We start from the raw sequence: 27,010 nt of genomic DNA on the forward strand, positions 1-27,010 counted from the left end.
CCAGCAGCTGTGAGGGACAAAGACCAGAGACAAAGCTGAACACAAAATCCATAATAAGCGTGATGACTGTCCCTGTTCTGGACGGGCAGCTTTGCATCAATTTGGGAAGCGGCTGGCAGACTGACCCCGAGCCACACAAACAGCTCAGACTGTGTGAGGCTGAAATGAGGCTGTCGTCACAGCTGCCAGGGTTAGCCGCTCCGTCACCTCTGAGGTCGAGCACGCTAAAAATAAAACTTTTTTTAGTGGATGAGAGTGAAGAAACATCAGCACTTTGAACCAATGAACTCAAGAGGAACATAACTCGTGCTTTAAACGGTTTTCCAGGATTTATTTTTCTTGTAAAACTTACAGTAAATACAGTAAATCACTGTGAATTATGGAGACTGAGCTGAAAGTAGGCGAAGCAAAGAGTTTGGAAAGTTGGTCCAAAGCCAAAGAAATGAGCCAAAGTGAAAAGATTAAATGTGATGGTATCAGCACAGCATGAGCAGTATTACTCCATACGTCATGCTCGTGTTGTAGAGTTGGTAAACTTCCCATATTAGGTTGTCATAAAGAGTAGAATCAGTTTCTGACGCAAGAAAATATGGTTCATGGAAACTGGTGTTTGGATAATAAAAACAACATTTTAAAGTTAAGGAAATCCTCAGTGTTGTTTTTAACAGAACTAGACAGATAAAAAGACCCGAAAATGCAGGCTCACACCAAGGCAGGATGAATATATAAAAGAGCAGAGTGTATTCAACAGTCCAGGGGGGACACAGAGAAATCCAAAACCACCAAAGCAAACAAATCCAAGATGGGCAGGAATAAGGCAAAAGTAAAAAAGAAAAGCAGGCAAAGGTCAATAACTACAAAACTTCGAGAAAAGAAAGCTGGACTGAGGCAACATGAAGGAACACACAACAAACTGGCAACATGAGGGAGGGACACACAGGGATTATATACACAGACAAGCTAACGGGATAACGAGACACAGGTGAGCACAATCAGGGCGGGGAAGGCGGGAAAACATAAGGAGCAGGATCTAAACGAGAAGGACAAAACAAAACAGGAAAAGACAAAAATACTCAAATAAATGGACAGAAACGAAAACATGACCTGAGGTAATGATACAAACTTTGAAGGCATTGAGTGTGCTGACTTTTCCTGATGTTTAATATCTTAAAGCAACCGCACTGAATGTTGAAAACTTTGTTTATTGTCAGTTTTCTGTCGCGTGTTTGGGATGTTTTGGTTGTAAAGCAACATCTGGTTAGTTTCTGTGAGCTGGTCCGAGTCATTTCTCATTTCTCATTACTCGTCCATCCCTGCAGACAAGAGGGGAAAAAATCACCCCGATGTGACGCATTCATGTTGACAGGAACTCTTTCTCATTTATCCAATTAAGCTGCACACAACCAACCCAAACTTCAAACTATCTCAGGGGCTGAGCGTGATGGTGTCATGTCTCTAAAAACATCCGACAATTTTTCCCTTTTTGTAATCACAGTCTGGTCTCCCTGTTTGTGAAGCGTTGACATTTACAGGCAAAACCCATCATGGTTTCATTTTGAAACATCTGTTGGTATTCCTCTTTCATTTTCTCTGGCCCCTCACACTGGCTCACACACACACACACACACACACTCCCATGCAGCAGCTGCCGTTGTGAATCCAGAGCACAGCATGGCAATCCGTTAATTACACAGCTCTCAAAGTTCAATATTTCCGAGGCCATAACTACAAAGGAGAGAATGAAATGTATAAATAATGAATTCGGCATTCTCTGTGATTAAAGCTGAATATCAAACCAATCAGATGGCGCTTGCTGCAGCTATCTGATTATCATTTTCAGACTTCTCTGGCTGGAGCACTGCATACTTTCCCCCTCAGCTTTCATGCCTAAAACACCAGGGAGAATGGAAGCAGAGGAGAAAAAAAAAGAATAAGCATGAAATATTTGTTATTCATGAGTTCATTTTATTCAGATTTCCCTCTGTGTGTGATCGCTCCTATCTCGGCCTAATGCCGTTTCATGCAGACGAGCGTCTCGAGTGAGCCTCCGTTGTTGGATTTGTCCGTGAGAGAGAGACTGAGATGACTTTGAACTGTTTGCAGAGAGAGTGCAGAAACACAACGCACTCTTTCACAGTTGCTCCGACTCACGAGGTCACACACACACACACACACACACACACACACACACACACACACACACACACACACACACACACACACACACACACACACACACACACACACACACACACACACACACACACACACACACACACACACACACACACACACACACACACACACACACACACAGGGGGTGTCGGGTGTGGGCCTGCATCACTTGACTTCTTAGATGAATAACAGATAGAAGCTCAATGTAAAAACACTTTGAGCCTCTGTCCTCCCACAGCACATTCCCTCTCTTTGTTTGGACTATAAAAAATATGAATTTCAGTTCGATCAATATATTTTTCATTCCTTTCTTGCAATCTCGCCGCCTCTCTCTGTCCTCGTCCTTTCTTTGGTTTCACTCCCACCTCGTCCACAGCTAATCCATCCTCCCCTCTTCTTCTTTTCTCCTCCTGTTCCTCCCTCTCCCTCTCTTTCTCTCTCTCACTTTCTGTGACTCTGAGTGCGTCGGGTACTTTGATTCAGACTGATGTTTATGTATTTGGACGACCCTGGACACAAGAAACCCTCCCATGTATAAGAAGTCATGAAGGTCATGTAGAGGGCATACTTTAACCTCTACTTTGAGGCAGCAGCAGCAGCTCAGTCTGTAGGGGCTTGGGTTTGGAAACAGGAGGGTCGCCGGCTCAAGTCCCGGTGCAGACCAAGTCTGGAAATTGGTCTGGTTGCTGGAGAGGTGCCAGGGCACTTCCTGTGCACTTCTGAGGTGCCCTTGAGTAAGGCACCAAACCCCACACCAGCTCAGGAGTGTCATCTCATGAGGAATATGTTAAAGGAGAAAACTCTAAAGAAAAAGAGGGTAAATTTCACTCAGACGTTTATATAATCTGACAGTGGCCCCCTGCTGGTCATGAGAAATACTGCAGATTTGATGCACTTTATGTCCCCGATGCTACGTCAACTTGTCTCAATACAGAATCCATTTGTTTTATTTCTAGCGGTGGTGATTCAGCATGCATTCCAGCGCACGTTATCAGCTTTTGTATTTTGCTCGGTAAACAACAGGTCGGTATTTGAAATAGAGCTTCACATCCTCAGACGGACGTCAGCCTCCGCTGAACCTGTTAATGCTGCTGTTTGTTCGGAGGCTGATGAAGGTATTAGAGCCACAGTGGGGAGGATGTGAGACGGCAAATGAGAGGAAGGATGTCTGCCATCATCCCCTCGGTTTAAAGCAAACAACACTTAGAAATGTGAGAGATTGAATTTCCTGCAAATAGAGAACGAGAATCTTTTTTTTTGTCAACATCCATTTTATTGACCTGCGCTCACATAATCAAGTTAAATGTGAAATCACAAACATCCTGACTGCACGTCCTCTCCACGGGAATAATAATAAAATGGTCTCCACGTCTCTGGAACTACAAGCTGAAGTGCTGATGCCGATTTTCTCTCCCATCACGTCACATTACATCTACCACCTCACGGCTACATGTGTGATCTGATTACCTCACCTCCATTACGTCAAATGTGGCACCTGTCACGATGTAAGCAGGGAAGGAAAGTAGATTCAGCTGCTCGCAAGCAAAAAGTGATTTTCATGTTTGATGTGATCAGGTCTTTAAGATATAACTGTATACAGGACTAACTTCAACAAAGTGGATATAACAGCCTCTTTCAACAGAATGCGACAGGAACGAGCATCAGCGAAAAAATCAGCTTGATGCTATAGTTTCCTATCAGAGTGTCCTAACTTGTGTTTTTACCCCGATGCCCCGTTGCTATTTTCCTCTCTGTCGCTCACATAGACGGACGAGGAACAAGGAAGCTCTACAAGGCACTGACGCTCACTTTTCTTACTCAACAGAACTCGTTATCTTGTTGTAAAAAGTGAAGAAAGTGGCGCATTAAAAATATCCACATCCATGATTGAAATGTTGACCTTTGACCCGTGTCAACAACACGGGAGAAAACGTCTTCAAAAAAGACGTTTATTGAAGAGCGTTTGAGTGTTGCGATTCGAGTCAACAGACAGCTCGTCGATTCAAAGCACCACACTTCAGTTTGTCCACCTTCAAAATAAAAGCACCACATGTTATAATGTCTTAAAGGGGGAACTGCAATTCACAGAGCAAAGAAGTCAATATTTAACGGATGCAGTGTGGTCAGCGAGCATGCGATAGTATGCAACGTGACGTAATATCGAACGCTGCCATGCTGCTAGGACACGGTGTAAACCTCAAAGCAGTGTCTGTATTATTTAATAATCTGTTTGGAGGGTAACTGTCTAATTCTTAAGCTGACCTTTTCGAGTGTAAAAAATGTGATCTAAACTGCACTGATGATTTAGTAACATAAAAATGACAAAATGTAGCATTAGCTAAAAGCAGATAGCGCCCTCTGCTGGTTAAACAGAGTTTTACAAAGACAGTTTTTCTCTCATTGATTTAAATTGTCCTCATGGCCTCTTGATTTTTCACAATATAGCAAGATAGCATTCCTTCAAATCAGACACGAGGTGCAGTGTACACACAGAGCTCTGAGCTGCAGACGTCATGTGGAATAAAATAACAGAACTTCAAACATAGATCCACGACTTCCTCAAAATGTGGCAGCCTCTTAGATGTTGAATTATCAGTTAATGTTGAAGACGACATTCCTAAACTATCATGTGACATCAGTGCAGAAGCAGAACAGTCATGTTGATCGTCGTGTTCTTGAGCGAGGAAACATGCCAAAGAGAAAAAGTCAGAATGAATCAGAATAAACAGCAACTGTCTGTTTCTGTTTGCCATTCTGGATTCTTCTTCTACATTTTGACGTGTGTGTCGTCTTGGCAGAGAGTTCTGATGCCAGTTCCCAGCCAGCGTGAGGATTTTGTGTTCTTTGCCCCAATTAGTCATGATGGGACGCCCGCTCCTCATCGCAGCCCCGGCTCGTGATGTAGGCCGATAAGACAGATGTATTTTTACATAAACGTCCTGCCAGCACAGCTTTCAGTCAGACAGTCCAATAAACAAAGGGCTGTGAAGGCTGACAGCCATCCGACAGTTTGTTCATCACAGCCATCAGAGAGTCAGCAGCCGCACGCTGGGCCTGTAATCATCTGACAGGATCCCTCAGCAGAGGCAATCAGACGCAGAGCCGTTTTTCAGACTCCATCAGACTCCCCACATCTCTCCCTCTGAGCGGCTCCGATCAGGCGGGAACCCAGAGAAAAACTGCAATGTTGAAGTCGACACCAACGAGTGTGAAGCTACACTTTCTCCAACGGCCACATCTGACTCATCTGACTTATTTTTAACATTTGTTTGAATTGTTAAAGAGGACATATGATCCCCCTCCTCCACCTTTTCAAACAGTCCCCTCCTCCACCTTTTCAAACAGTCCCCTCCTCCACCTTTTCAAACAGTCCCCTCCTCCGCCTTTTCAAACAGTCCCCTCCTCCACCTTTTCAAACAGTCCCCTCCTCCGCCTTTTCAAACAGTTCCCTCCTCCGCCTTTTCAAACAGTCCCCTCCTCCACCTTTTCAAACAGTCCCCTCCTCCACCTTTTCAAACAGTCCCCTCCTCCACCTTTTCAAACAGTCCCCCTGTGGTCTAAATGAAACATCTGTGCTTTGATCAAAATATAACATGAATCAAGCACCAGAGGAGGTTTGTGACCCTGTATAAACCAGCTCTCTCAGAACGCTCCGTTTTGGTGTGTGTGTCTCTTTAAATGTAATGACCCCCCCCCCCCCCCCCCCCAACATAGGGGAGTCTCAAACCAACGTGGCTGCTTTCCCTCACTATCAAGATTTCATCATCACTGTCAGCCATGGTGGATGAGGGGGGCTCTTCTGATTACTGAAGCGACAGACTAAATTTGGGGTGGTATCACACTCTGACACGATTAGGGCCTTACATCATCTTCTTGCAGGAGACGTTTTGATAAATTTAGCAGCTGAGGCTGAGCCAGCATGAACTCGAGAGACAGACGCAGGGAGCCGGTTTGATTCATATTGGAGGAGACGCCCCCGATCCGGTCACAACAGCAGGAAGAAACAGCAACAGAAATGTGTTTCAGCATGGGGAGAGAAGGTACAAAGCAAATGTGACATCTTGTGTTATCGTAGCTCTGCCCACACGTGTTGCCGTCGGTTCACATTGAGGATGGAAACAGGCTGCGTGCTGATGCAGATGTGAAGAGTCACCCACAGAAACTGGATATGAGCGCTGACTCTGACACAGCACGAGGCCACCACAGGGACTTAAGACGTTTCTTTATTCTGAAAATATTTCTGCTGTTCTGCTGCCTTTATACATTTCATACTCTACATACAGAAACGCTCCTGTGTCTCTTTCTCCGTCTGATCTCCACATAATGCCAGCACAGCTTGTTAGCTTGTTTTACAAAGTGCTGATAGTTGTGCATTAATGGTATCCATATTCATGATTTAACTGTTGTGCTTTCAACACCGGAGAAAATCTCTTTTCGGTTCACTGTGAGCTGTTTATTATCGAGCTTTTGAGTCAAAGTCTCCTCAGTATAAAGTACCATGCTTCAGTTTCTGCACCTTCAAAACAAAAGCACTAAACTTCAGTTTCTGCACCTTCAAAATAAAAGCACTAAGCTTCAGTTTCTGCACCTTCAAAACAAAAGCACTACACTTCAGTTTATGCACCTTCAAAACAAAAGCACCATGCTTCAGTTTCTGCACCTTCAAAACAAAAGCACCATGCTTCAGTTTCTGCACCTTCAAAACAAAAGCACCACACTTCAGTACCTGTACCTTCAAAACTAAAGCATTAAACTTCAGATTCTGCACCTTCAAAACAAAAGCACTACAATTTAATTTCTGCACCTTCAAAACAAAAGCACCACATTTCAGTTTCTCCACCTTCAAAACAAAAGCACTCTTCAGTGTCTGCACCTTCAAAACAAAAGCACGCTTCAGTGTCTGCACCTTCAAAACAAAAGCACGCTTCAGTGTCTGCACCTTCAAAACAAAAGCACTCTTCAGTGTCTGCACCTTCAAAACAAAAGCACTACGCTTCTGTTTCTGCACCTTCAAAACAAAAGCACTAAGCTTCAGTTTCTGCACCTTCAAAACAAAAGCACTCTTCAGTGTCTGCACCTTCAAAACAAAAGCACACTTCAGTGTCTGCACCTTCAAAACAAAAGCACTCTTCAGTGTCTGCACCTTCAAAACAAAAGCACGCTTCAGTGTCTGCACCTTCAAAACAAAAGCACACTTCAGTGTCTGCACCTTCAAAACAAAAGCACTCTTCAGTGTCTGCACCTTCAAAACAAAAGCACTACGCTTCTGTTTCTGCACCTTCAAAACAAAAGCACTAAGCTTCAGTTTCTGCACCTTCAAAACAAAAGCACTCTTCAGTGTCTGCACCTTCAAAACAAAAGCACTACGCTTCAGTTTCTGCACCTTCAAAACAAAAGCACTCTTCAGTGTCTGCACCTTCAAAACAAAAGCACGCTTCAGTGTCTGCACCTTCAAAACAAAAGCACTCTTCAGTGTCTGCACCTTCAAAACAAAAGCACGCTTCAGTGTCTGCACCTTCAAAACAAAAGCACTCTTCAGTGTCTGCACCTTTAAAACAAAAGCACTCTTCAGTGTCTGCACCTTCAAAACAAAAGCACACTTCAGTGTCTGCACCTTCAAAACAAAAGCACTCTTCAGTGTCTGCACCTTCAAAACAAAAGCACTACGCTTCTGTTTCTGCACCTTCAAAACAAAAGCACTAAGCTTCAGTTTCTGCACCTTCAAAACAAAAGCACTCTTCAGTGTCTGCACCTTCAAAACAAAAGCACTACGCTTCAGTTTCTGCACCTTCAAAACAAAAGCACTCTTCAGTGTCTGCACCTTCAAAACAAAAGCACGCTTCAGTGTCTGCACCTTCAAAACAAAAGCACTCTTCAGTGTCTGCACCTTCAAAACAAAAGCACGCTTCAGTGTCTGCACCTTCAAAACAAAAGCACTCTTCAGTGTCTGCACCTTCAAAACAAAAGCACGCTTCAGTGTCTGCACCTTCAAAACAAAAGCACTCTTCAGTGTCTGCACCTTTAAAACAAAAGCACTACACTTCAGTTCCTGCACCTTCAAAACAAAAGCACTAAGCTTCAGTGTCTGCACCTTCAAAACAAAAGCACGCTTCAGTGTCTGCACCTTCAAAACAAAAGCACCAGAGGTCACATCGTGTGATGTTTGGACAGGATGTCATTCACATTACATTGATCACATGTATAATTGGAGATCTTGACAATACTGGACCTATAAACAGATGACTGCCGGGCCACAGAGACGTTTAAAAGATAAACGGTGTTAGTATTTGAGGATTCAGATAAAGTGATTGTATAAAAGCTGAATGATGAGGCGACTGAACCTACGTTGTTTGAGATGAAGTTGCTCTCGGAGTAATTCCTCATCCTCTTACTTTCCAGGCACTATTTGAATGTCAAACTGCTTTCTGTTTCTACTCGTGTCTCCTCTCCAATCTTTTCATGCCGGGGAAAAAAGGATTACTCATTCTCACCTCATTAGCATAATATAGACGTCACGCTCCACAACATTTCACCAGACTCTGCTCGTGTGTTTACATCCGCACTCGAACGCACCAGCGCTGCCAATTTGACCGTTATCAGGACGATGATGAATGTAGTTTCCTCACATAGCTGAAGAATCAATGCACACTCTCTCTGGAGACTCATCCTGCTCTTTGTGTCACAGCACAGACACGACGACCACGGCATGAATCTCAACGTTCATCAGTCAGAGAGCGGCTGAAGAGCGATATCTATTCAGCATCAGGACATAGGAAAAGTGAGATGATTCTCAGATTAAATGCTCTGACATTTATTCCATTAATGCAAAGAGATAAAAACTCTCTGGTCATGTCTCGTCTTTAACACCCACGCTGCAGCCGTGGAGATCATCTGAGGAGACGATGACGAGGAAGTCGGAGATTAATTTTTCACACCAGGATGCAGAAGTTCATCCACTCTTTACTTTTATATCTTATCTTAGATTCAGGGGTGAGCCAGGACACAGTTTTTCTCTTCTGTTTATGATAGTGAGCATGCCTGACCCACAACAAAATCACTTCCAACACGCCTCTGGTAGGAGAACGGCGTGCTGCAGTGCAGAGAGGGAAAACATGGGGAGTGAAACGATATGTTCTCAAGACCGAGGGTGTTCAGTGTAGGCCGGATCAGACTGTGCACACATTATATCTGCACCATTACATGATCCAGATGTTGTAAAATCAATGAATGTTTATATCCTAGCCCGTGGTCACTGCGTTGTGTTTTTTAAGATATGTTTTTTGGTCTTTATTAGAAAGGACAACTGAAGAGAGGCAGGACATTTTGGGAGTGACACACAGCAAAGGACCAAGGTTGGATTTGAACCAACAGCCCCTGCAACGAGGTCTAAAGCCTCATGGGGTGAGCGACATAAACGCCAGGCTATCCTGGCCCCTGGTTACTGTGGTAGCACAATAAGAGACGAACACAGACGTGTGTGTTTGGAGGCAGAAAAAGGACGAGAAATAAAAACTGCAGTTTGTGTTGGTGTTCATAATCAGCATCATGACGCTCCCTATTTGTCCGTCTGTCTGTCCATCCATCCCTCCACCTTGTTTGTTTGTTTTGAAGCCAGTTCACTGATGTATAATCTCTCAGAGTGAGGTTTTATTTCCCTTCACTGACTCAAAAGCAAAGATTTAACAGAAGAGAAAACCTGACAAACAAACGTTTAACAAAATGTTTCCATACTTTTTTTTTTTTTTTTTTAATCTTTTCTGTTTGTGTTGTTTTCTTCTCTCACTGAGGCCGTCTGCTTCCTCGGCAGGTGTTGCTGCTCTGATGCGAGTCAGACATGACCAAAGAGTTTCCTTCAAAAGGGCTAGGGGTTGTGCTACTTGTGTCCACAATATGACCCACAAATTTGTGTGCACACCAAGCAGCAACCTCCTGTTTTAAAAAATGAAGTCTATACTGAAGTGTAAAATCCTGCAGTTCCTGGAGTGTCCACTAGAGGCTGGCTGCAGAAGCACAGGAAGTCACATACACACCCATTCTAAAAAGCCTGTTTTTACAGCAGAGATTAACATGTTTACAGCCTGGTTCAAAAAACCAAATAGGTGTGATTAGCTCATGTCTCGATGGACACACACTGTACGGGGGGTGAATGTTTTGATGACTCATCAGTTTTGATTTGATGAAGGATAAGAGTTATTCACAATAAGGCGTGTAGCTGACCTGATTGACAGGTGGGCGCGGTGTAACGGTTTGTCAGGAGGTTTAAAACCCGCCTCAGCTCCAGCTCTCAGCCTGTCGTTAGGTTGACTGAAAGTTAGACTGAGACAGCATTTCCAGCATGGAGACCGCCATCGATGGGACTCCAGCGCCCCCTGCAGGGACAGACAGGGGACGTCACTCAGGCTTTGCCCATTAATATTTACATATGGTGCATGCTGATTGCTCATCCTACATCTCACATACATTGTGTTAATTTTGAAGTCCAGAAAAAAATTAACTCGTAGGAATGATCAACATATAATGAAAATAAAGATGGTGGTTTTTCTACGACCCCTCCCCTTTCCTATAACTGTCCTGGCTTCAGTCCAAACCACATCCTCCTCTTCTCCACCCTCAACTTTCTGTCCCTCTGTTAAGCTTCCTCGCACGATGGCTGAAAATCCAAAAATAGTCACACGAAAAAAAGCTTCCTCATACACCCCTGCTGCACTTACATCCGTCAAGTTGTCCTGCCCCGAGAATTTGTGTGCGACCAAAAACGGTGACACACCGTCATTGAAACATCTTTCCATTTTGCTGCGTAATTGGAGCGAGCTGGAGGGAGGGGGGGAGAGAGAGAGGGGGGTGGGGGTGTTAGTGAATTATGGAGACAATTGGATTGCCTTTTTCTTTTTATAATGGTGCTGAAGGCCAATAAAGAAACTTAATGGATATCTTCAGTGGAACGCTGTGCTAATGTAATAGCCTGATCTCTGTCCCAGTTACAGCTCATGAGTCTGAGGGAAGGCTGATTATTTGCTAATTAACGGAGAAATAAATACGGACGGGGAAAACCATTGTGCAGGAAAATAACCTCTGCAGATAGCACCAGGTTAGAAATGTAAAGGATTTAATGATAATGCAACAAATAAACAAACAGTTAAATCAACATGTGAGAGCTCACTTTAAAGTCATTGTGTTGTAGCTTTACTCACAGCCGCGGTCCAAAGTGTCACCAAACTCAAATATCGCCCCCCCCATCAGAGCCGCTGTGACAACTTGAGCATTTTGCAGCGTCCCAGGAGGCTCAGAGAAATGGGCTACCTCGCAAAAGCAATATCACTCCAGCCTCGAATAAATCACCCAAAACCTGAAAGCTATCAGAGTTAGCGTGCTGCCTGGGGGGAAATGATTATGGGATTAACGTTGGTGGTGGGGGGTGGGGGGGAGAAAGTGTGTTTTTGCACCATCAGTCACAGGAGCGATTAAAGTAATACAAAAAACCCTGACAACAAGAAGTGACAAGGAGAGGAAATTAGAAAAGCTCTGGGCGCCACACGTCCACACCGGAGTTATTTAGAAGAGACGATGAATGAGCCGCTTCTCCGTCCACCTGGTGCGCCCGGCAACTCCGCAGCAGTGGACGGGGTCGCATGGCGGAAAACGGATTATACGAGAGTAACATGTCATGCAGGAAAAGTTTGGATGGGGAAATATTCACGTGTTTTGGAGGAAATTGTTGAGATATTTGAGTTGGACCGTCAGTGAGCGGCCGTCGCCTTACTTTTTGCGGTGTGTCCGGCTCCGTTGCTACCTGTCGCCCCCCCCGGTGAGAGGAATCTCTCTGATTGGCTGTTGTGAGGTTTCATTTCTCTCCAGCTCTCGACACAGGTTCAGGAAAGCCCCTTGAGCATGTCTCTGTAGTATCCTACAATTCACTCAGCAGACTCTTTTATCCAAAGCGACGTACATCAGAGAGTAAGAACAACACAAGCAAGGATCTAGAAAAAAGGGAACAATGTCAGTAAGAGCAAACGATCAGCTTTGAGTCTGATTGGACACACAGGTGCTGACAGGAAGTGACCAGAGGCAAAGCAAAACATTGAGGGCAGTTCTTGAGAGCTCTAATCAGTATAGAAACCATCTTATAAGTCGTCGTTATCAAACAAAAACCATCGTCATGACCATCATCATCATCAATAATATGGAGACCATCATCATTAAGTTAGTAGGTATTCATGAAAGAGCTGGGTGCCATTTTCTACTTTCTATCAGACATTATTCTCCATTAGTAGTCTACCTATAATACGAGTGGTGAGCGACAGCGGTGTGAAAATGGTCTTCTCGTTTCATAATAATAATAATAATAATGATAATAATAACTTAGATTTATATAGCACCTTTCATGAAACCCAAGGATGCTTTACAAAGTGTGTGTGTGTGTGTGGGGGGGGGGGGGGGGCATAATGGGAGGCAACAAGAGACAATCAAAATGAAGGAGAAAAGGAAGTGCGTGATCAGCTGGGGGGAGTGTTAGATGAGGCTGAATGCTTTGGTGAACAGGTGGTGTTAGAGGAGGTTTTTAAAGATGACCAGGGATGCAGCAGTGCGGATTTTGGCGGGGAGAGACATAACAACGGACTACCGCCCCCTGCTGGCATGGAGAGTTATTGCCTCTCACAAATGAGCAGAACGAATATGGTGGTCGGCCGTTGGCTGTAGTCTTTGCGGTGTGTTCAAGTGCAACTTTTTAGCCAAGACACTGAGTGATTGCTCATCAGGCAACATTACTGCATCACTGTATTCATTACGTTTTCATTGTATTGATCAGCACAGACACACCGCCGGGTTTTCCTCCAAATATAGAAACCTTTTTATTTTACAATTTCAGCAAAAATATCATACAATTCCAGTTCAATTGTACAGTTTGTTAAATATCTAAATACACTTTTACAGGTGCAATGTCAGTAGAAAAAAATATTGGATTTTTTTTTTTTACGAGATACAAAATGTACACTTGCTTACACATCGAAACTCACACACACACACACAGATGTATACAACATCGTGTGGCTGAGGGCGGTAAAAACCTTTCGCTCTAAGAAAATGATTCCTTTACATCGCTCAACAATTTTCTGAGCACATTAGGGAGTGGAATAAAATCACAACTTATCTAAAATATCCAAAATCCTGGGGATGATGATTGAAAAGGAAATATGTGTGTGTGCACTTTTGAAGAGGTTCAAAACTCGACCTCTGTGGCTACAACCTGGACGTTAAATATGACTTTTAGGAATCCTAACTCGATCCGAGAACATTTTGATGGGATACAAAACATCTCTTGCATGTGCACAGGGAGCTGCAATGTTCTCAAGCATTTCTATTTAATGCACTTTGTTTTCCAGGATACAGTCAGAAACATCTCGGGCTGATTCACTTTGAGAACGTTTGGAAGACGACAAAAACAAACTTGTACTGAGACTGAAAACACAGAGCATGTTTAAAGATGCTGATATACCGGCTAACATTATGGAAGCCTTAAGGCCCCGTGTCCATCTAGCGTTTCCTTGAGCTGAAAAGAAAAGCGCCGCACGTCCGTCCTGTCTCCATGACAACAGTCTGCTGACAACTGCCGCTGTATGACCGACACTGCTCTGTTACTTTTTACTTCATGTTTTATATTTGAGATCGTTTATTTTCCCGTTCAGACACGGAGCGAGGAGGATGAAGGGACAAGACACGGTCAGTAGGTGGTAAAAACTACGGGGAACATTTGGAAAAGAGGGCCGGTAACGTCAACAGCGCCTTTCTGAAAACTTAAAAGATTTTCAACTTGAGCGCTCGGAGCGGCTGCACAAAAAACGAAGAAAAACAGACGCTGGGTGCTGCACTCTTTCTGCAGACGCTTCAAACGCTCTCTACTCATTGAAAACAGCTGAAATAAAGACGCTGGCACTGAGAAAAAAAAAAGCATGTGCAAACACAAATGCAGCCACGGACGCATTGGGAAAGACGCCAGTTTATGGGGTCGCTCGATGAACAGAAAAGCATGACTTCTTTTCACTGTTTTTCCAAATGGAGCTTACGTCTCCATCTCGTTGGACGGGCGTGTTTGTGGCTGTACTGTGACAATGACACTCTGTTTATCGGCTTGTCTCTAAAACATTCTGTCATTGTTGTCACTGCTGCTGTGTTGACCCCATCATGTCCGCTCTGACTCTACACTGCCCCCTACTGTTCGTATGCATAATGCATGATGACCGCATCGTGTTTGTTTTTGAGGATGTGCACAGCTGAAGCGCCAAGCAGACGTTGAGGACCAGAGGAATCCATCATGCACAATTGTGCACGTAGTTAAAAGCAAGAATATCTCCTCAAAAAATGACATAAAATCTCTAGAAATAATTGAACCAGAGTTTTGTTTCAGCCCGACATGTTGCCTCGTGTATCCATCGCTCTACACATCTTCCAGTGCCACACAAGTTCAGTGTCTGAAACTCACAACAAGTCAAACCATCCAACAGCTCAAAGTGCTCAACATGTTCCAAACAGCACTTTGTCTTATTCAAAAACACTGTTATTGTACTGAAGAAGACAAAACAAAAAGAGATGTAGGAAGCAGAGCAGTGAGGGTGTGAAAAGGTCAGACCGGTGCTCAGGTCGGTCCTCAGCTGCAGCAGTGACTCAGTGGGTCTGCAGATGTAATTCCCTCTCACCCTCTTTACAATCTGACACCGTGAAATGTGCTCGGCGTGTAGCGAGAAGGTCAGGCCAGGGGAAAAAAAATAACACAGAAATAAAGCTAAAAGTCTTCTAAAGGGAGTGCTGAGTCAGGACTCTGTGGTCAGACAGGAACAAAGGGAAAACTGATTTAGACACAGGGATTATCTTTAGACATAAGTGATGCATGTAGACTCTGAAAATAGCATTTTTTAACACACCTTGTGACTTTGGTTTGGTTTTGATATCTCATCTGTAGGAGAAACATGAGAGAAGTGTCGACTCTGATGTCTTTTTTTATCATCTAACAGAATGACTTTATAAATAAGCAAATGTCAAAATGGTTGAGGTTTCCAACTCAATATAAAAAGACTCAAGCTGGCTACACACTTGACCATTTGAGACCCGATTTTGGCCCCCTTCAACAATCACAGGGAGGGGGTGGTGCTCTATACCCGATATATTTGTCCAGATAATCCTCAAGTGTTTTGGTGTCACTATGATGATTTTCTGCTCCCCATCAAGTTGAAACTTCCCTCATCTGGAATTGTAAAAATCAAACATGTTGTGATTTTTACGAGGTCGGACAACGTCGGAAAAACAAGTTTCCAAATGGTAAAATGCACGTCAATGACCTGCTCAAGTCGGAGCGACAGCTAAGAAACTCTGCAAAGAATTAGGTGCCCCGACTCGCCGACTTAACCTCAAATTCATCATCAACATCGGGGGCAAGAGATGTTTAGTTAATGTTAAGATACTTTTGATTAATTCCCGTCTTTCACACTGTTGTTACGACATTCTGACTCTCAGAATTGAAAGCGAGTGATCACACGATTTTCTAACCCGGAAACTAGGACCGTCTGAGTAGCACCTGAAAGCAGCACTAGCTCTGCTGTCATGTTGGGGAAAAGAGAGAGAGAGCCCCGCCCACTCAGGGATGCAAGAGTACAACTGAAGGAGAACCAACAGACTTTCCAAACCAAAGAAAATATTTAGTTTGGTCTCAAATCCCTGAAAGAACTGAATCACCTTCAGGGTGTGTAGGAGGGAGGAGGCCAGAGAAAAGGTTTGTTTTGGTCTGAGAGACTGAAGCTAAAGTGCCACATCTACCGAACATCTACTCTGAAGGTCGCATAATATACCTTTAAGAGTGAGTGGAGCGAGGGGGGTCGACATAGACAAGTCTGCTTTTTGGGACAGTACTCGTAATGATTTGCATTTTTCTATGATTTAGGAAACAAAAGGCTGCTCTGAAACTCTCCAGAAGTTGTCGGGGATGCATGTGTAAAGAGGATCGTGTGAAACATACATGAACGATTGTCTCGTTTAAAAAAAACAAAAAAAACAAAAACAGATGGATGTTAAGAATGAAAGTGATAAAAGCAGCAGCTTTAATCCAGGTTCATCGAGGTTATCAGAGTTAACCTCACAGAGAAGTGACAAAGCAACCCTAAGGTGTATCTCTACTCAGGTTTCATGAGGATTTGAACTGTTGAAGGTGGAGTCAGGTGTTTAGAAGCCTAGGCTCTACATTTTAAGGGTCTAAAGGACTTAGAAGGTCAGGATGTTCTGGAAACGCTGGAGGAGATGTCTTCAGACTGCAGCCATGAAACGGGCTGCGATGTCTGCAACATCACCCAGAAGAGAAAATGTTTACAGAGCAGCCATTACAGCTTTTCTTTCACCTGCTGGATGAACATTAATTCAAGAAACTCAAATAGACTTTTAGTCGTTTTGATGCCAAAAAATGAAGTGCTCATACTTAAAAAACATAAAAACAACAAAATAACCCTTTAAAAACCAAAGCCTGGCTCAGACTGCAGGATCATCGTTCACGACTCGAGGCTGCTCACATCCAGAATATCTCGTAGTGTGAGTCGTAATGAAGATTTGATCTTAACGTCCCCGATCTGCTCGGAGACCGTCGAGGACGTTAAGATTTATTTCAAACATGTTTGACATTTAGGATTTAAAATCTTGACGATTAGGTCCTGAAAGAGTCTGGAGGCGAGGCGTGTGGCTACAAGAACAGCGAGAGACGAGTAATGAGTGGACAGTAGTCATGGCAACCGGCGGCAGGACGCAGCTCGCATGGCTGCGCTGGACAACTGTAAATCATCTGAGTGTTACAATCTGACCTCCAGCTCTCTCTGAAGAACGGACGATACATGTTATCTGCGTCTCCACAGACATTTCTTCACCCCAAATCGTGTTTTAAAAATGTTTTTTTCCCCTCGTTATAATCACAAATTTAACCTCTGGCTACGTTGGTTACGTGAGGTCACTTGAGGTGGTGCCTTCCTCCGTCGGGCTCGATGATTTTAGTAAATCCTGTAGTCTGTGATGTGCCATTATTTTCATATTTTGTAGTGTGAGCATGTTTGAGATTATAAAGAAGAAGAAGTTAAGATCCTCCTCATGTGTGAGGCTGCCAGATTTAAAAAAAAAATCGGTTAGGATTTTCAAACTCCTGCAGCGTGAGCCGGGCTTCAGACTGTACAATAAATGGAAGAGATGAGTTAAATTAAAAAACACACTGAACATCGATCGGATTCACAAAAAGAAGAATAGTATGTCTACAGACGACAAATCAACAAAATCCCAGAACTTCAACACAGATCATCATCAGCTTCACCACAGGATTAAAATATCCAAAAGATAAAAAAAAAAACATTTCATAAACACAAAAAGGATTCAAACAGATGGAACAAACATAACAACTCTTCCCATCACTTTGGATTGCACAGATGGGGGAAAAAAAACAAAACAGCATATCTCAGGATTCAAAACAGAACAGAGGTCTTCTTTCACTTTTCAAAAGGCAGGAGGAAAATCTGGTCGTGTAAAACAAACGTTTCTTCAGCCGACACTCACGTGTGTCCAATAAAAACGCTGTGTGAGAAACCTGTGGTGCCTTCAGGGTCCTGCAGCAGAGTGGAGGACAAATGAGGTTCAACTCTTTGAAGGACGGTCTAAATCTGCATTGTGTGAAATGTATGTATGCAGATGTGGACATTATGGACTGAACACACACACACACACACACACACACACACACACACACACACACACACACACACACACACACACACACACACACACACACACACACACACACACACACACACACACACACACACACACACACACACACACACACACACACACACACACACACACACACCTACATCTAGACCTCTTCAAACAAGGCACTAAGATTTCATTCAAGTTTATCATTACACAAGTGCTGAATGCATTTAAAGCCCCCCCCCAACACATTCATCTCCAACCCAAAGAGCTACATCCACATTAATCCCCATCCGTCTCTCCTCCTGTTCTCACTGTACGCTAAAGTGATGTGTCAGCTCAGCAGCCGGCCAATCAGGCGACCCTGCTGGGAATCAGCCGGCCTGCCACTCATACAGCCAGTCATCCGTCCAGGCGGGCGGGCAGGCACTGATGCTGCGAGCCGTGACCCCGTGCTCGGCCCTCTGTGACGAGGTTGTTCCGACGACTGATTGGCATGGTCGGTGGGTAGCAGGAAAGAACGTACTGTGAGGGGGGGAGGGGGGGGGGACTCTAATAAAGCTGAGTTTCACCACAGAAACTTTACACAGGGACTAGCAACATTTTGTTTACGTACGTATGTTTCTACTGCAGAAACCGGGGTCTGGATAAAGTCTCTGGGACCTGATCTTCATGTCCCAAAAAGGTCCCCGCTCTGAAGGAAGTTCTTCCAAAAGGACTTTTGGGCAGGCTTTGCAGGTCTGAACATTTACAGTTAGTCAATGGACTGGAGGAACCGTTTAACCCCTTTAGAAGGAACCACAGGAACTAAAAGCAATGTGTACTTTTAGCAACCACAGGAACTTTTCCAAAGGACACGGGTTCTCAGAGTACTTCCACCACAAGAACAAAAAGTCTCATGGTACTCATTGGTTCCCCAGAAAAAAAGGTCTCTGCTCGTTAACTCAAGACTCAGATAACAATGGGCAGGAGGAAACTTTAAATCACTACTTCTGGATTTGCTTTCCAGCCGGCATGAGGACTTTCGGGTTGTAAAATAGGACCACCTGGAACTTTATGTAGACCATTGTTTCTGCAGCGGAAACATCAAAATGTTCCTGCTCTGTGGGTTTCACTTTTAAAAGAGATCGGGGACTTTAGCTTGAGCTTTTTAATTCTGGACATTTTGGACTGGTTGAGTAATTCAGACCCTCTCTGAAGTACCCGGGACCAGGGTACCGAGGACAGGTTTCCACCACAGGTACTTTCTCCAGGGACTAAGGACTTTAAGAGGATCTCAGTGAGTCTCAATCTTGGGGGATCAGGGGTTAAAAAGGGTCCCAGGAATTTGGGATCTGCTATGGGTAATTGGAGTACTGGGCACAGGTCCGTTAATTGCGTTAACCATGCCCACCTCTGTTCCACAAAGTACAGGGACTTTGGGTTTGCCTTTGCAGCAGAACACATTTCTGATTTGAGGATTATGGCGGTGGCTTTTTCACTTGCACCAGTACACTTTATTACCTCTTCAGGGGTCTCTAAACCATGATGGAAACTCAAGAATACAACGGGCTGGAGGAACCCTCAAGTCCCAGGTACTTTTGGTGGAAATGTGTCCTATAGTTTTTTTAAAGCAGCTCCTGCACACAGAAGAAAAAAAACAAAACAAGTAAGCCCTTAACCAGCAAGAGTTGGCCAGAAAGAAAAAACTCTGGCGTTTGATGACGCTCGCCTTTTTGTGGAATCAAATAAAGCATGTGGCACAGTGACGACCCCACGGGTGACTCATCATCGATCAAGGCAGCAAAGAGAAGCCCACATCGCCCCCACAAGAGGGGAAACCACAGACCGAGAGGAGGGGGGGGGGGCACATGAGGAGTGTAGAGGAGAATCAATTCAGCAGGTGATTTTCAGAGTGGTTCTGCCTGGCTTCACCCAGGTGTCAGCATGACTTTGGCTCAGCAGGAGCACCCCCCCCCCCCCCCCCCCCCCGCCCAGCCCATCCCCTACCCCCAGGGAGGTTATCAGAGCCCAGAGAGACATAAGGGGATTTGAGAGGGAGGCTGGAGAAGGTGGGCAAAGATGCAGTCATGCAGGCAGATAGAGACAGGCAGAGGTGGAGCAGTAAAGACGGGGGGGGGGGGGGTAAAGGCAGGACAGTGGAGGGAGAGAAAGGCAATAAATAAAGGCAGAGGAATTTAGAAATAGGCAAACATGACGTGTGGAGAACGAAGAGGAATGTCAGAGAACCAATCAACAAAACCAAAAAATCTAAACCAGGAAGTGAGACGGACCCACACCAAGTCACTTTTCAACAAAAACCCATAAATCACAGCTCGGCGTTCGCTTAACAGAAGTTTCTAACTACCGCCCGCGCAGCCCAAAGAGAAACAGCTGTCACCTCAGCACCAGGTACACAGAGTCAATTTAAAAAACCACATTCCCCAGCAGCAGCAGCAGCAGATCCACTTCTGCAGGATCCTCATCAGGAGTCTCTTTTTGTGGACGCCGCCGGGCCTCACTTTGTGCCCTTGTTGAACTGCTCCAGCACGGTGGCGTTGGTTTTCTCAAACAGCCACTGCTGGGTCGGCGAGGACGGGTTGCACGTGTTCATGAAGACTCGCTTCTCAGTGGCGCTGCAGTCGATGCAGCTGTGACTGACGGCGTGGTAAAGAGTCTTATCCTGTGAGGAAAGAGGAAGTGGGAGACGGGAGAGATGGTTATGAGATATCACAGACACACACACACACACACACACACACACACACACACACACACAGACACACACACACACACACACACACACACACACACACACACACACACACACACACACACACACAAGACTGACTCTACAAGTTTATAACAAATGTTGCTCAATAGAGAACAAACCATATGACGTGTTTTTGTAGGCCAACCCTGAAGTAGCATCACCACAGGGTCTAACCAGAATCCTCCTCTGGGATGTTTTCATTGGATTTTGGATCATTGCAGAAAATAATCTCTGTGTCAAACACACGTTTCTGAAGCGTAGGCGTTTTGTTCAGCAGAATAATCTTCACAGATGAACGCCATTTTTATGATGTTTGAAGCGTTAATGCGGCCGACAGAAGTAAAAAGCTAACGTTATGCTAAAGCTAACTACACCACGGTCGGATGATTGTGACGTCACTAGCGTTCAGCTTCAGACGATCTCCGATAAACTAATCCACGTAGCTTAATAAATAGTTTACTAACATAATATTCACCTTAACCTAAAGATTAAACCTACAGGAGACATCTCTGACTAGTGAGAGAGTTCCCGCCCTCTGTGTCCGGCGTGATGACGTTTAATGTCCCCGACGACCGCTGTAGTCACATTTAGCCACTTGTTAGCAACCGCCTTTTTAAAGACGAGTAAAAACTTCAAACTTCACAAGTGGAGGTATTACCTAACGTAGTTTATGTGGTCTAACAAAACACCAACATCTCTTCAGCTTGTGTTAACCACAGACCTTATTTCAGGAGTCTAACCACAAACACATTCAAAATCCACGTTGACTTTTAGACGTTAGACCCCATGGCGCTCAAATGCTAACTTATGCTAATGGTTTTAGGACTCATTCCTGTGGCGCTCTATGATGACCCTGATTTCAACGCCTATGACAACTTGAAACTAGTCAACTAGAACACTAATGTCGGGTGATTTCCATCTTCATCGTGTTGCTGTTGTCTGAGTTTTTTAGGTCTTTGGGGTAGCTTCATTCTGCTCACTGACGTCATTGAAGCTCCCATCCCGGGTTTTTCAACAGGCACGTGTTCGGGTGATTTTAACCCGACGTTAGTGATAGAGAGTAAAATACTTCCCACAGTTATCAGAGATGCAGGGAGACTCACACGTCCCAGGAACAGGTGGACCGAAGGACAAGTTCCAAACTCCATTATTGATTTATTTTAGGAATTTTTCGAGCCTTTTTTTTTATCCTTTTAAATATTTTTTGGGGCTTTTATTGGAGAGATAGGACAGTGGATACAGGCGCCACCAGAGCCCCTTTTTAGAGCCTTTTTATAGGGTCCCCCCATGATACCCTTCTGTTCATGGTGTTACAAAAGTGTTAGTTAGTGTTCTAGGGTTCAGGGTTTTAACCATCGCACGCTGTCTGTTTCAGCTGCCTGCAGGAACAGTTCAAATGCTTTTGGTGGTTTATCCAACGTTCTGACACTGAAGATGTAGAAAGAGGGACATGATACCTTTCCTTGTTGGATTTTGCGATTAATCTGGATAATTTAAAATGTTTTTTTTTAAACACAAATTAACCAAATTCATTTACCAAATTGACCTTAATTATTACCCTTAAAAAGATTAAATGATGTCTAGAGGAGACACACACAGTGTAGGCTCAGACTCTTCGGTACCTTTCTGTAGCGCCACAGCTGGTTCCCCTTCATGCCGTGACAGTCGTACAGGGTGACGGGGCTGTTATTGGAGATGGCGTCGAAGCAGACCTTTTTAGTGTGCATGGGGTCTCCCACCCGGATGTCCTCTCTCCAGCCAAATGTGAACACCTGCCAGACACACATCATCTCAGATGTTATTTTACATTCCTGTTTAAAACATGGACGCAGTGACGTCATCCATCCTGCAGGTTTCTGAGGAGTATAACCTACAGATTATTTCTGACTTTTCTCAATAGTTTGAATCTATTTCTTTATTCCTTTTCTTCTCCTTCATTTGTTGTAGACTTTATAGAAGAAGGGATTGTACTTTTTGATCTCTGTGTTATCCGTCATGTTTATAAAAAAGGCCCCCGCTCCCCGGGCTCTCAAAGACTCTATGAGCGAGTTCTTTCACTCGTTTTGTTCTGAATCAAGAAGCTGACGCCTGCTGACAGGCGGCCTCCGCTGATGTACACTGAATCCATTTCTGCCTGGCGCTGGATTCTGATCGTAACAGTGACACAGATTAGATTACAACGCGCCCTCAGATTAAAAGCAATTAAAGTGCTGGAGCTCCGTGATGCAGCATTTCAGCGGTGGAAACAGAAAGGGAACATCGGATCCATTAAGAGCTCAGTGCTTAGGTTCTTCAAGAACAAACCGCCTCGTTCAGAAGAATAGAGAGGGAGAGAGAGAGAGAGAGAGAGTGTGTGTGTGTGTGTGTGTGTGTGTGTGTGTGCGCTCTTCCTGTCTCTGTGTGAGACCATTTGACATAAATGTGTGTTAAGTAGAAGAATAAAATACACAAGGAGAAAATGGAAACGAGCTTTTAACAATCTCAGCAGAGAGTCTTTCTGCAAACATGTGGCCGTTTATCCATCCACACGTAGGCGAGTATTTTTGAAAGCGTGCGTGTGTTTTGACCTTTTTCGCACACAAACAGCGTTTCTAGGTCACTGAAAAACTCCTCACCTGTCCGTGGCTCCAGCTGACGTCGGGCCGCCCCTTGGAGCAGCTCTCCAGGCGGAGGGGACTCCCTGACACAAAGTGTTTACTCTCCATGCACATGCCGCTGCCCACATTACGAACCTGCAGCACAAACACAGCCAGACAGGAATCCATCAAACACAGACATGAGACTGCAGGACTTCTTAGAAGACGAGAATCACAGGTTCCTGATGTAAGCAGGCCGTACCTCTCCCCAGGCTGCAGCAGGAGGCTCCACAGGGGGGTAGTGTTTGGGCAGATCCCAGGCCACCTCGCTCATGAACCACTTGAAGTTCTTGCAGTTGAGGCGGTTCCTCAGCTCCTTCTGCGCCGTCATGTCTCCTGCAGAGAGGTGGCGGTACTCGGGCCGGCGCTGGTAGATGTACTCGGCGTACTCGTCCATCCACACCTCGGCCACACGCTTCAGGTTCTGAAATCAAAGAGATAGAAATGTGGGTATTATTTTCAGTTACCTGACAAGCCAAACTCTTCCACAGTTATCTCCTCAACCAAACTGCAAACAACCGATTTGATGTTCGCCCCCTGAGGTGTCACATAAACAAAGTCCTGTGACTTCCCTTTGTTATGAAGTGCAGGTCACACCTACACATTCACACACTGATGGTAGAGGCATCTATTCATACACATGTATACACCTCTGATGAAGCAGAGGGAGCAACTCGGGGTTAAGTGTCTTGCCCAAGGACACATCTGGTGGTGGAATGAACTTCCAAACTCCATGTGATCTGCAGAGTCCCTCTGCACCTTTAAGAAAAAGCTAAAGACCCAGCTCTTTCATGAATACCTACTAACTTAATGATGATGGTCTCCATATTATTGATGATGATGATGGTAATGACGATGGTTTTTGTTTGATAACGACGACTTATAAGATGGTTTCTATACTGATTAGAGCTCTCAAGAACTGCCCTCAATGTTGTGCTTTGCCTCTGGTCACTTCCTGTCAGCACCTGTGTGTCCAATCAGACTCAAAGCTGATCGTTTGCTCTTACTGACATTGTTCCCTTTTTTCTAGATCCTCGCTTGTGTTGTTCTTACTCTCTGATGTACGTCGCTTTGGAGAAAAGAGTCTGATAAGTGAATTGTAGAATTTGACATGTGGCTGTCGGAGATGGGGATCGAACCCCCGACCTTCCAGTTGAGAGACGACCGACTCTACCACTGAGCCACAGCCTTCCAGAAAGAACAGGGTTTGAAGGGATTTGCTTTGGGTCGTTGCATCATCAGTTTCTGAAGAAAAATCCCCAATGAAAGGAATGAAACAAAAAAGGGGGCTGGACACCGCGGACACAAAGAAGGCGGTGAGCCAGACACGGGCTGGTCGTTCCTCTCGGCTCCTCCCTCTAAACCTAACATTAACCTACAGAAAACAAGAAAGCCAGAAAGAGGACTACCAGTGATCTACAGCCCAAAATTAAATAACAGTCTGGACATGCCCAGGGAAAAACAGACAGGGAAAGGTCTCTCCTACCTGGCTCCTCCCCCTCCTCCCCCCTGAGCACAGATTGCACTCAGGTGTCCAGCAGGTGAAGGAGGAGGGATAATCAAGGAGAGAGAGAGAACATGTGTGCAGCAGGTAGAGGGAGAAACAGAGAGAGAGAGAGAGAGAGAGAGAGAGAGAGAGAGAGAGAGAGAGAGAGAGAGACACAGAGAGAGAGAGAGAGAGAGACAGAGACAGAGAGAGAGAGACAGAGACAGAGAGAGAAAGACAGAGAGAGAGAGAGAGAGAGAGAGAGAGAGAGAGAGAGACAGAGAGAGAGAGAGAGAGAGAGAGAGAGAGAGAGAGAGAGAGAGAGCAGGGCTGCACTGAACGGTCCTCAGAAGTCATAACGCGCCCCCGTGGAATAATTAGTGCATGAAAGGGTTAACTCAGATCTCTGTGCTTCTGGACATTTAAACACCGAGCGAGCCCATCATCCGTACATCCCGCTGTCCTTGATGTTCTGACTGATCTGACATGACAAAGCGATCAAAGGCGCTCGGCTGAAAGGCGGCTGGTTGTCACTCTGTGATGTAGTCGTCGCGTCCCCCACAAGGCCACGGATGAAAAGCAGACGCAACTGGTCTCTAGTCAACTCAATTATGTGCTACATTTCCAGAGCGGCTTCATGAAAGACTCAACGTCGCTCCGGCTCTGTCTGACATGTTCAACGTGACACACGAGGACGATTACACCGTCGAAATGAGTCGATGAGCAGAAAGACTTCGCTTCATCTCTGAATGAATAATGGAGTGGACCAGGCCCAACACATTCTGATGCCCCGTACAACGTCATGTTTAAAGACATCTTACTTGTTGTTGTGTTACAGTGCCACCTTGTGGTGTTTGCTTGTATTTATCTACTTTTCCTGTCATAGAAACTGAAAGTAAAATAGTCGACCACGAGCCGGTGAGTCGGCTGCAGCACTTTGGATAGCTCAGTAGTTTCACATGTTTCTTCTACTCCTGCACGCTAATGCAACGTCTGTAAGTATAAACGTTGATACTGTGTGTATTCATTTTAGAAAGGACGTGTTTTGTATCTATATAGATGCTAACTGCTAAGCTAGTGTTAACTTTACCATTCATTTGTTTAAGATGCTATATGCTAGTGCTGTGTTGCTACATTAGCTTGTTTAACATGTGTAGACATGCAGTCAACTGCCTTATTGTGTTTATTAATAAGGACCTTTTTTAAAATTGTTTTCAGTTTCACAAAAAAAAGAAACCTCAGTAAACTTCATGAGTCAGCAACATTTTGTGGAGTTTTATTGGGGACTGTTTAGCTGGTTGGATAGTTAGCTTCAGCAGCTAGCGAGGCCTACACACATTTAAAACAAATCCTAAAGATGTTGAGATAAAGCCATTCATCAGTCCAGATCAGACATCGTATAGGGCTCAACAGTGTGGTTATGGGAGTAAAAGTCCCGTTCATATTCTCTATACCAGATTAGATTATGAGCCATGATGTCATAACCATCACGTGTACACTGACCTCGAGCTACCTGAGTGTGAGACGATGGTTTCTGCTCCTGCACGAGACACGAGTTGGTCTGATGTCAACCATATCGACGGTAAAGAACTACACTACCCACAATCATATGGAGAGTGTCACAAAGTTGTCTCTGATTGGTTTGGGCTTGCTGTTACCATGGCGATGAGAGATACTAGTAAATGCAACTTTTCAGTGTGTAGAGAGTCACACTGATTCATTCAGTGCAGAATCTCTCGGGGGTCAAAGGTGACTTTAGAGGAAAACAAAGAATCAGCGATCATCATTTTTTGGATAACTTGGAGACGGCAGCGCGAGTGTTGTTCAGGTTCCTTCTTCAAGTCAGCTCGTTCATGATTAGCTATCACTTCATTTCATGTCACAATCCACAGAGTGCATGCTCGGCCGGCCTTCTGGATTCCCTCCACACAAGAAGAGATCAGGTCGTAAATATTTAACAGGTTTTATTGTTTAACGATTTAAAATCTGAGCGGCTACAAGATCGGACACGTCTGATTCAGGATGAATAATAAGACGAGCAGGAGACGCTGTTATAGAAATACAGGTCACACAGCTTCTTGTGTTTGGCCAAATGAAAGATTTACAGTAGTGTGATGTGTGTGTGCTGTGATATCCATCCATGTGGAGCCTCCGAGGTGCCGCTGCACGTCTCAGAATACAGATGGTAGCAGCCTTGGAGGTATGGATGCACAAAGGAGTGAGAATACAGATACAGGA

General features: G+C 44.6%; 2 protein-coding genes across 2 annotated transcripts in view; one reads left to right on the top strand and one right to left on the bottom strand.

Moving 5' to 3' along the window:
• LOC132988636 (heart- and neural crest derivatives-expressed protein 1-like) overlaps positions 1–27,010 on the top strand; it is a 449,400-nt gene that overhangs the window by 100,640 nt on the left and 321,750 nt on the right. The gene's annotated exons all lie outside the window — the stretch shown is intronic.
• Positions 16,233–27,010, bottom strand: part of LOC132988612 (polypeptide N-acetylgalactosaminyltransferase 10-like) — a 97,545-nt gene continuing 86,767 nt past the window's right edge. Inside the window, exons 9-13 of the mRNA XM_061056139.1 lie at positions 23,489–23,710; positions 23,266–23,382; positions 22,273–22,422; positions 18,562–20,560; positions 16,233–18,450 (exon numbers count right to left, since the gene is read on the bottom strand). Of these exons, the coding sequence (XP_060912122.1) occupies positions 20,396–20,560; positions 22,273–22,422; positions 23,266–23,382; positions 23,489–23,710 (654 nt within the window). The 3' untranslated portion in view covers positions 16,233–18,450; positions 18,562–20,395. The remainder of the gene's footprint in view (positions 18,451–18,561; positions 20,561–22,272; positions 22,423–23,265; positions 23,383–23,488; positions 23,711–27,010) is intronic.

Source organism: Labrus mixtus, chromosome 14, assembly GCF_963584025.1.
Source record: "Labrus mixtus chromosome 14, fLabMix1.1, whole genome shotgun sequence".
Lineage (NCBI taxonomy): Eukaryota > Metazoa > Chordata > Actinopteri > Labriformes > Labridae > Labrus > Labrus mixtus.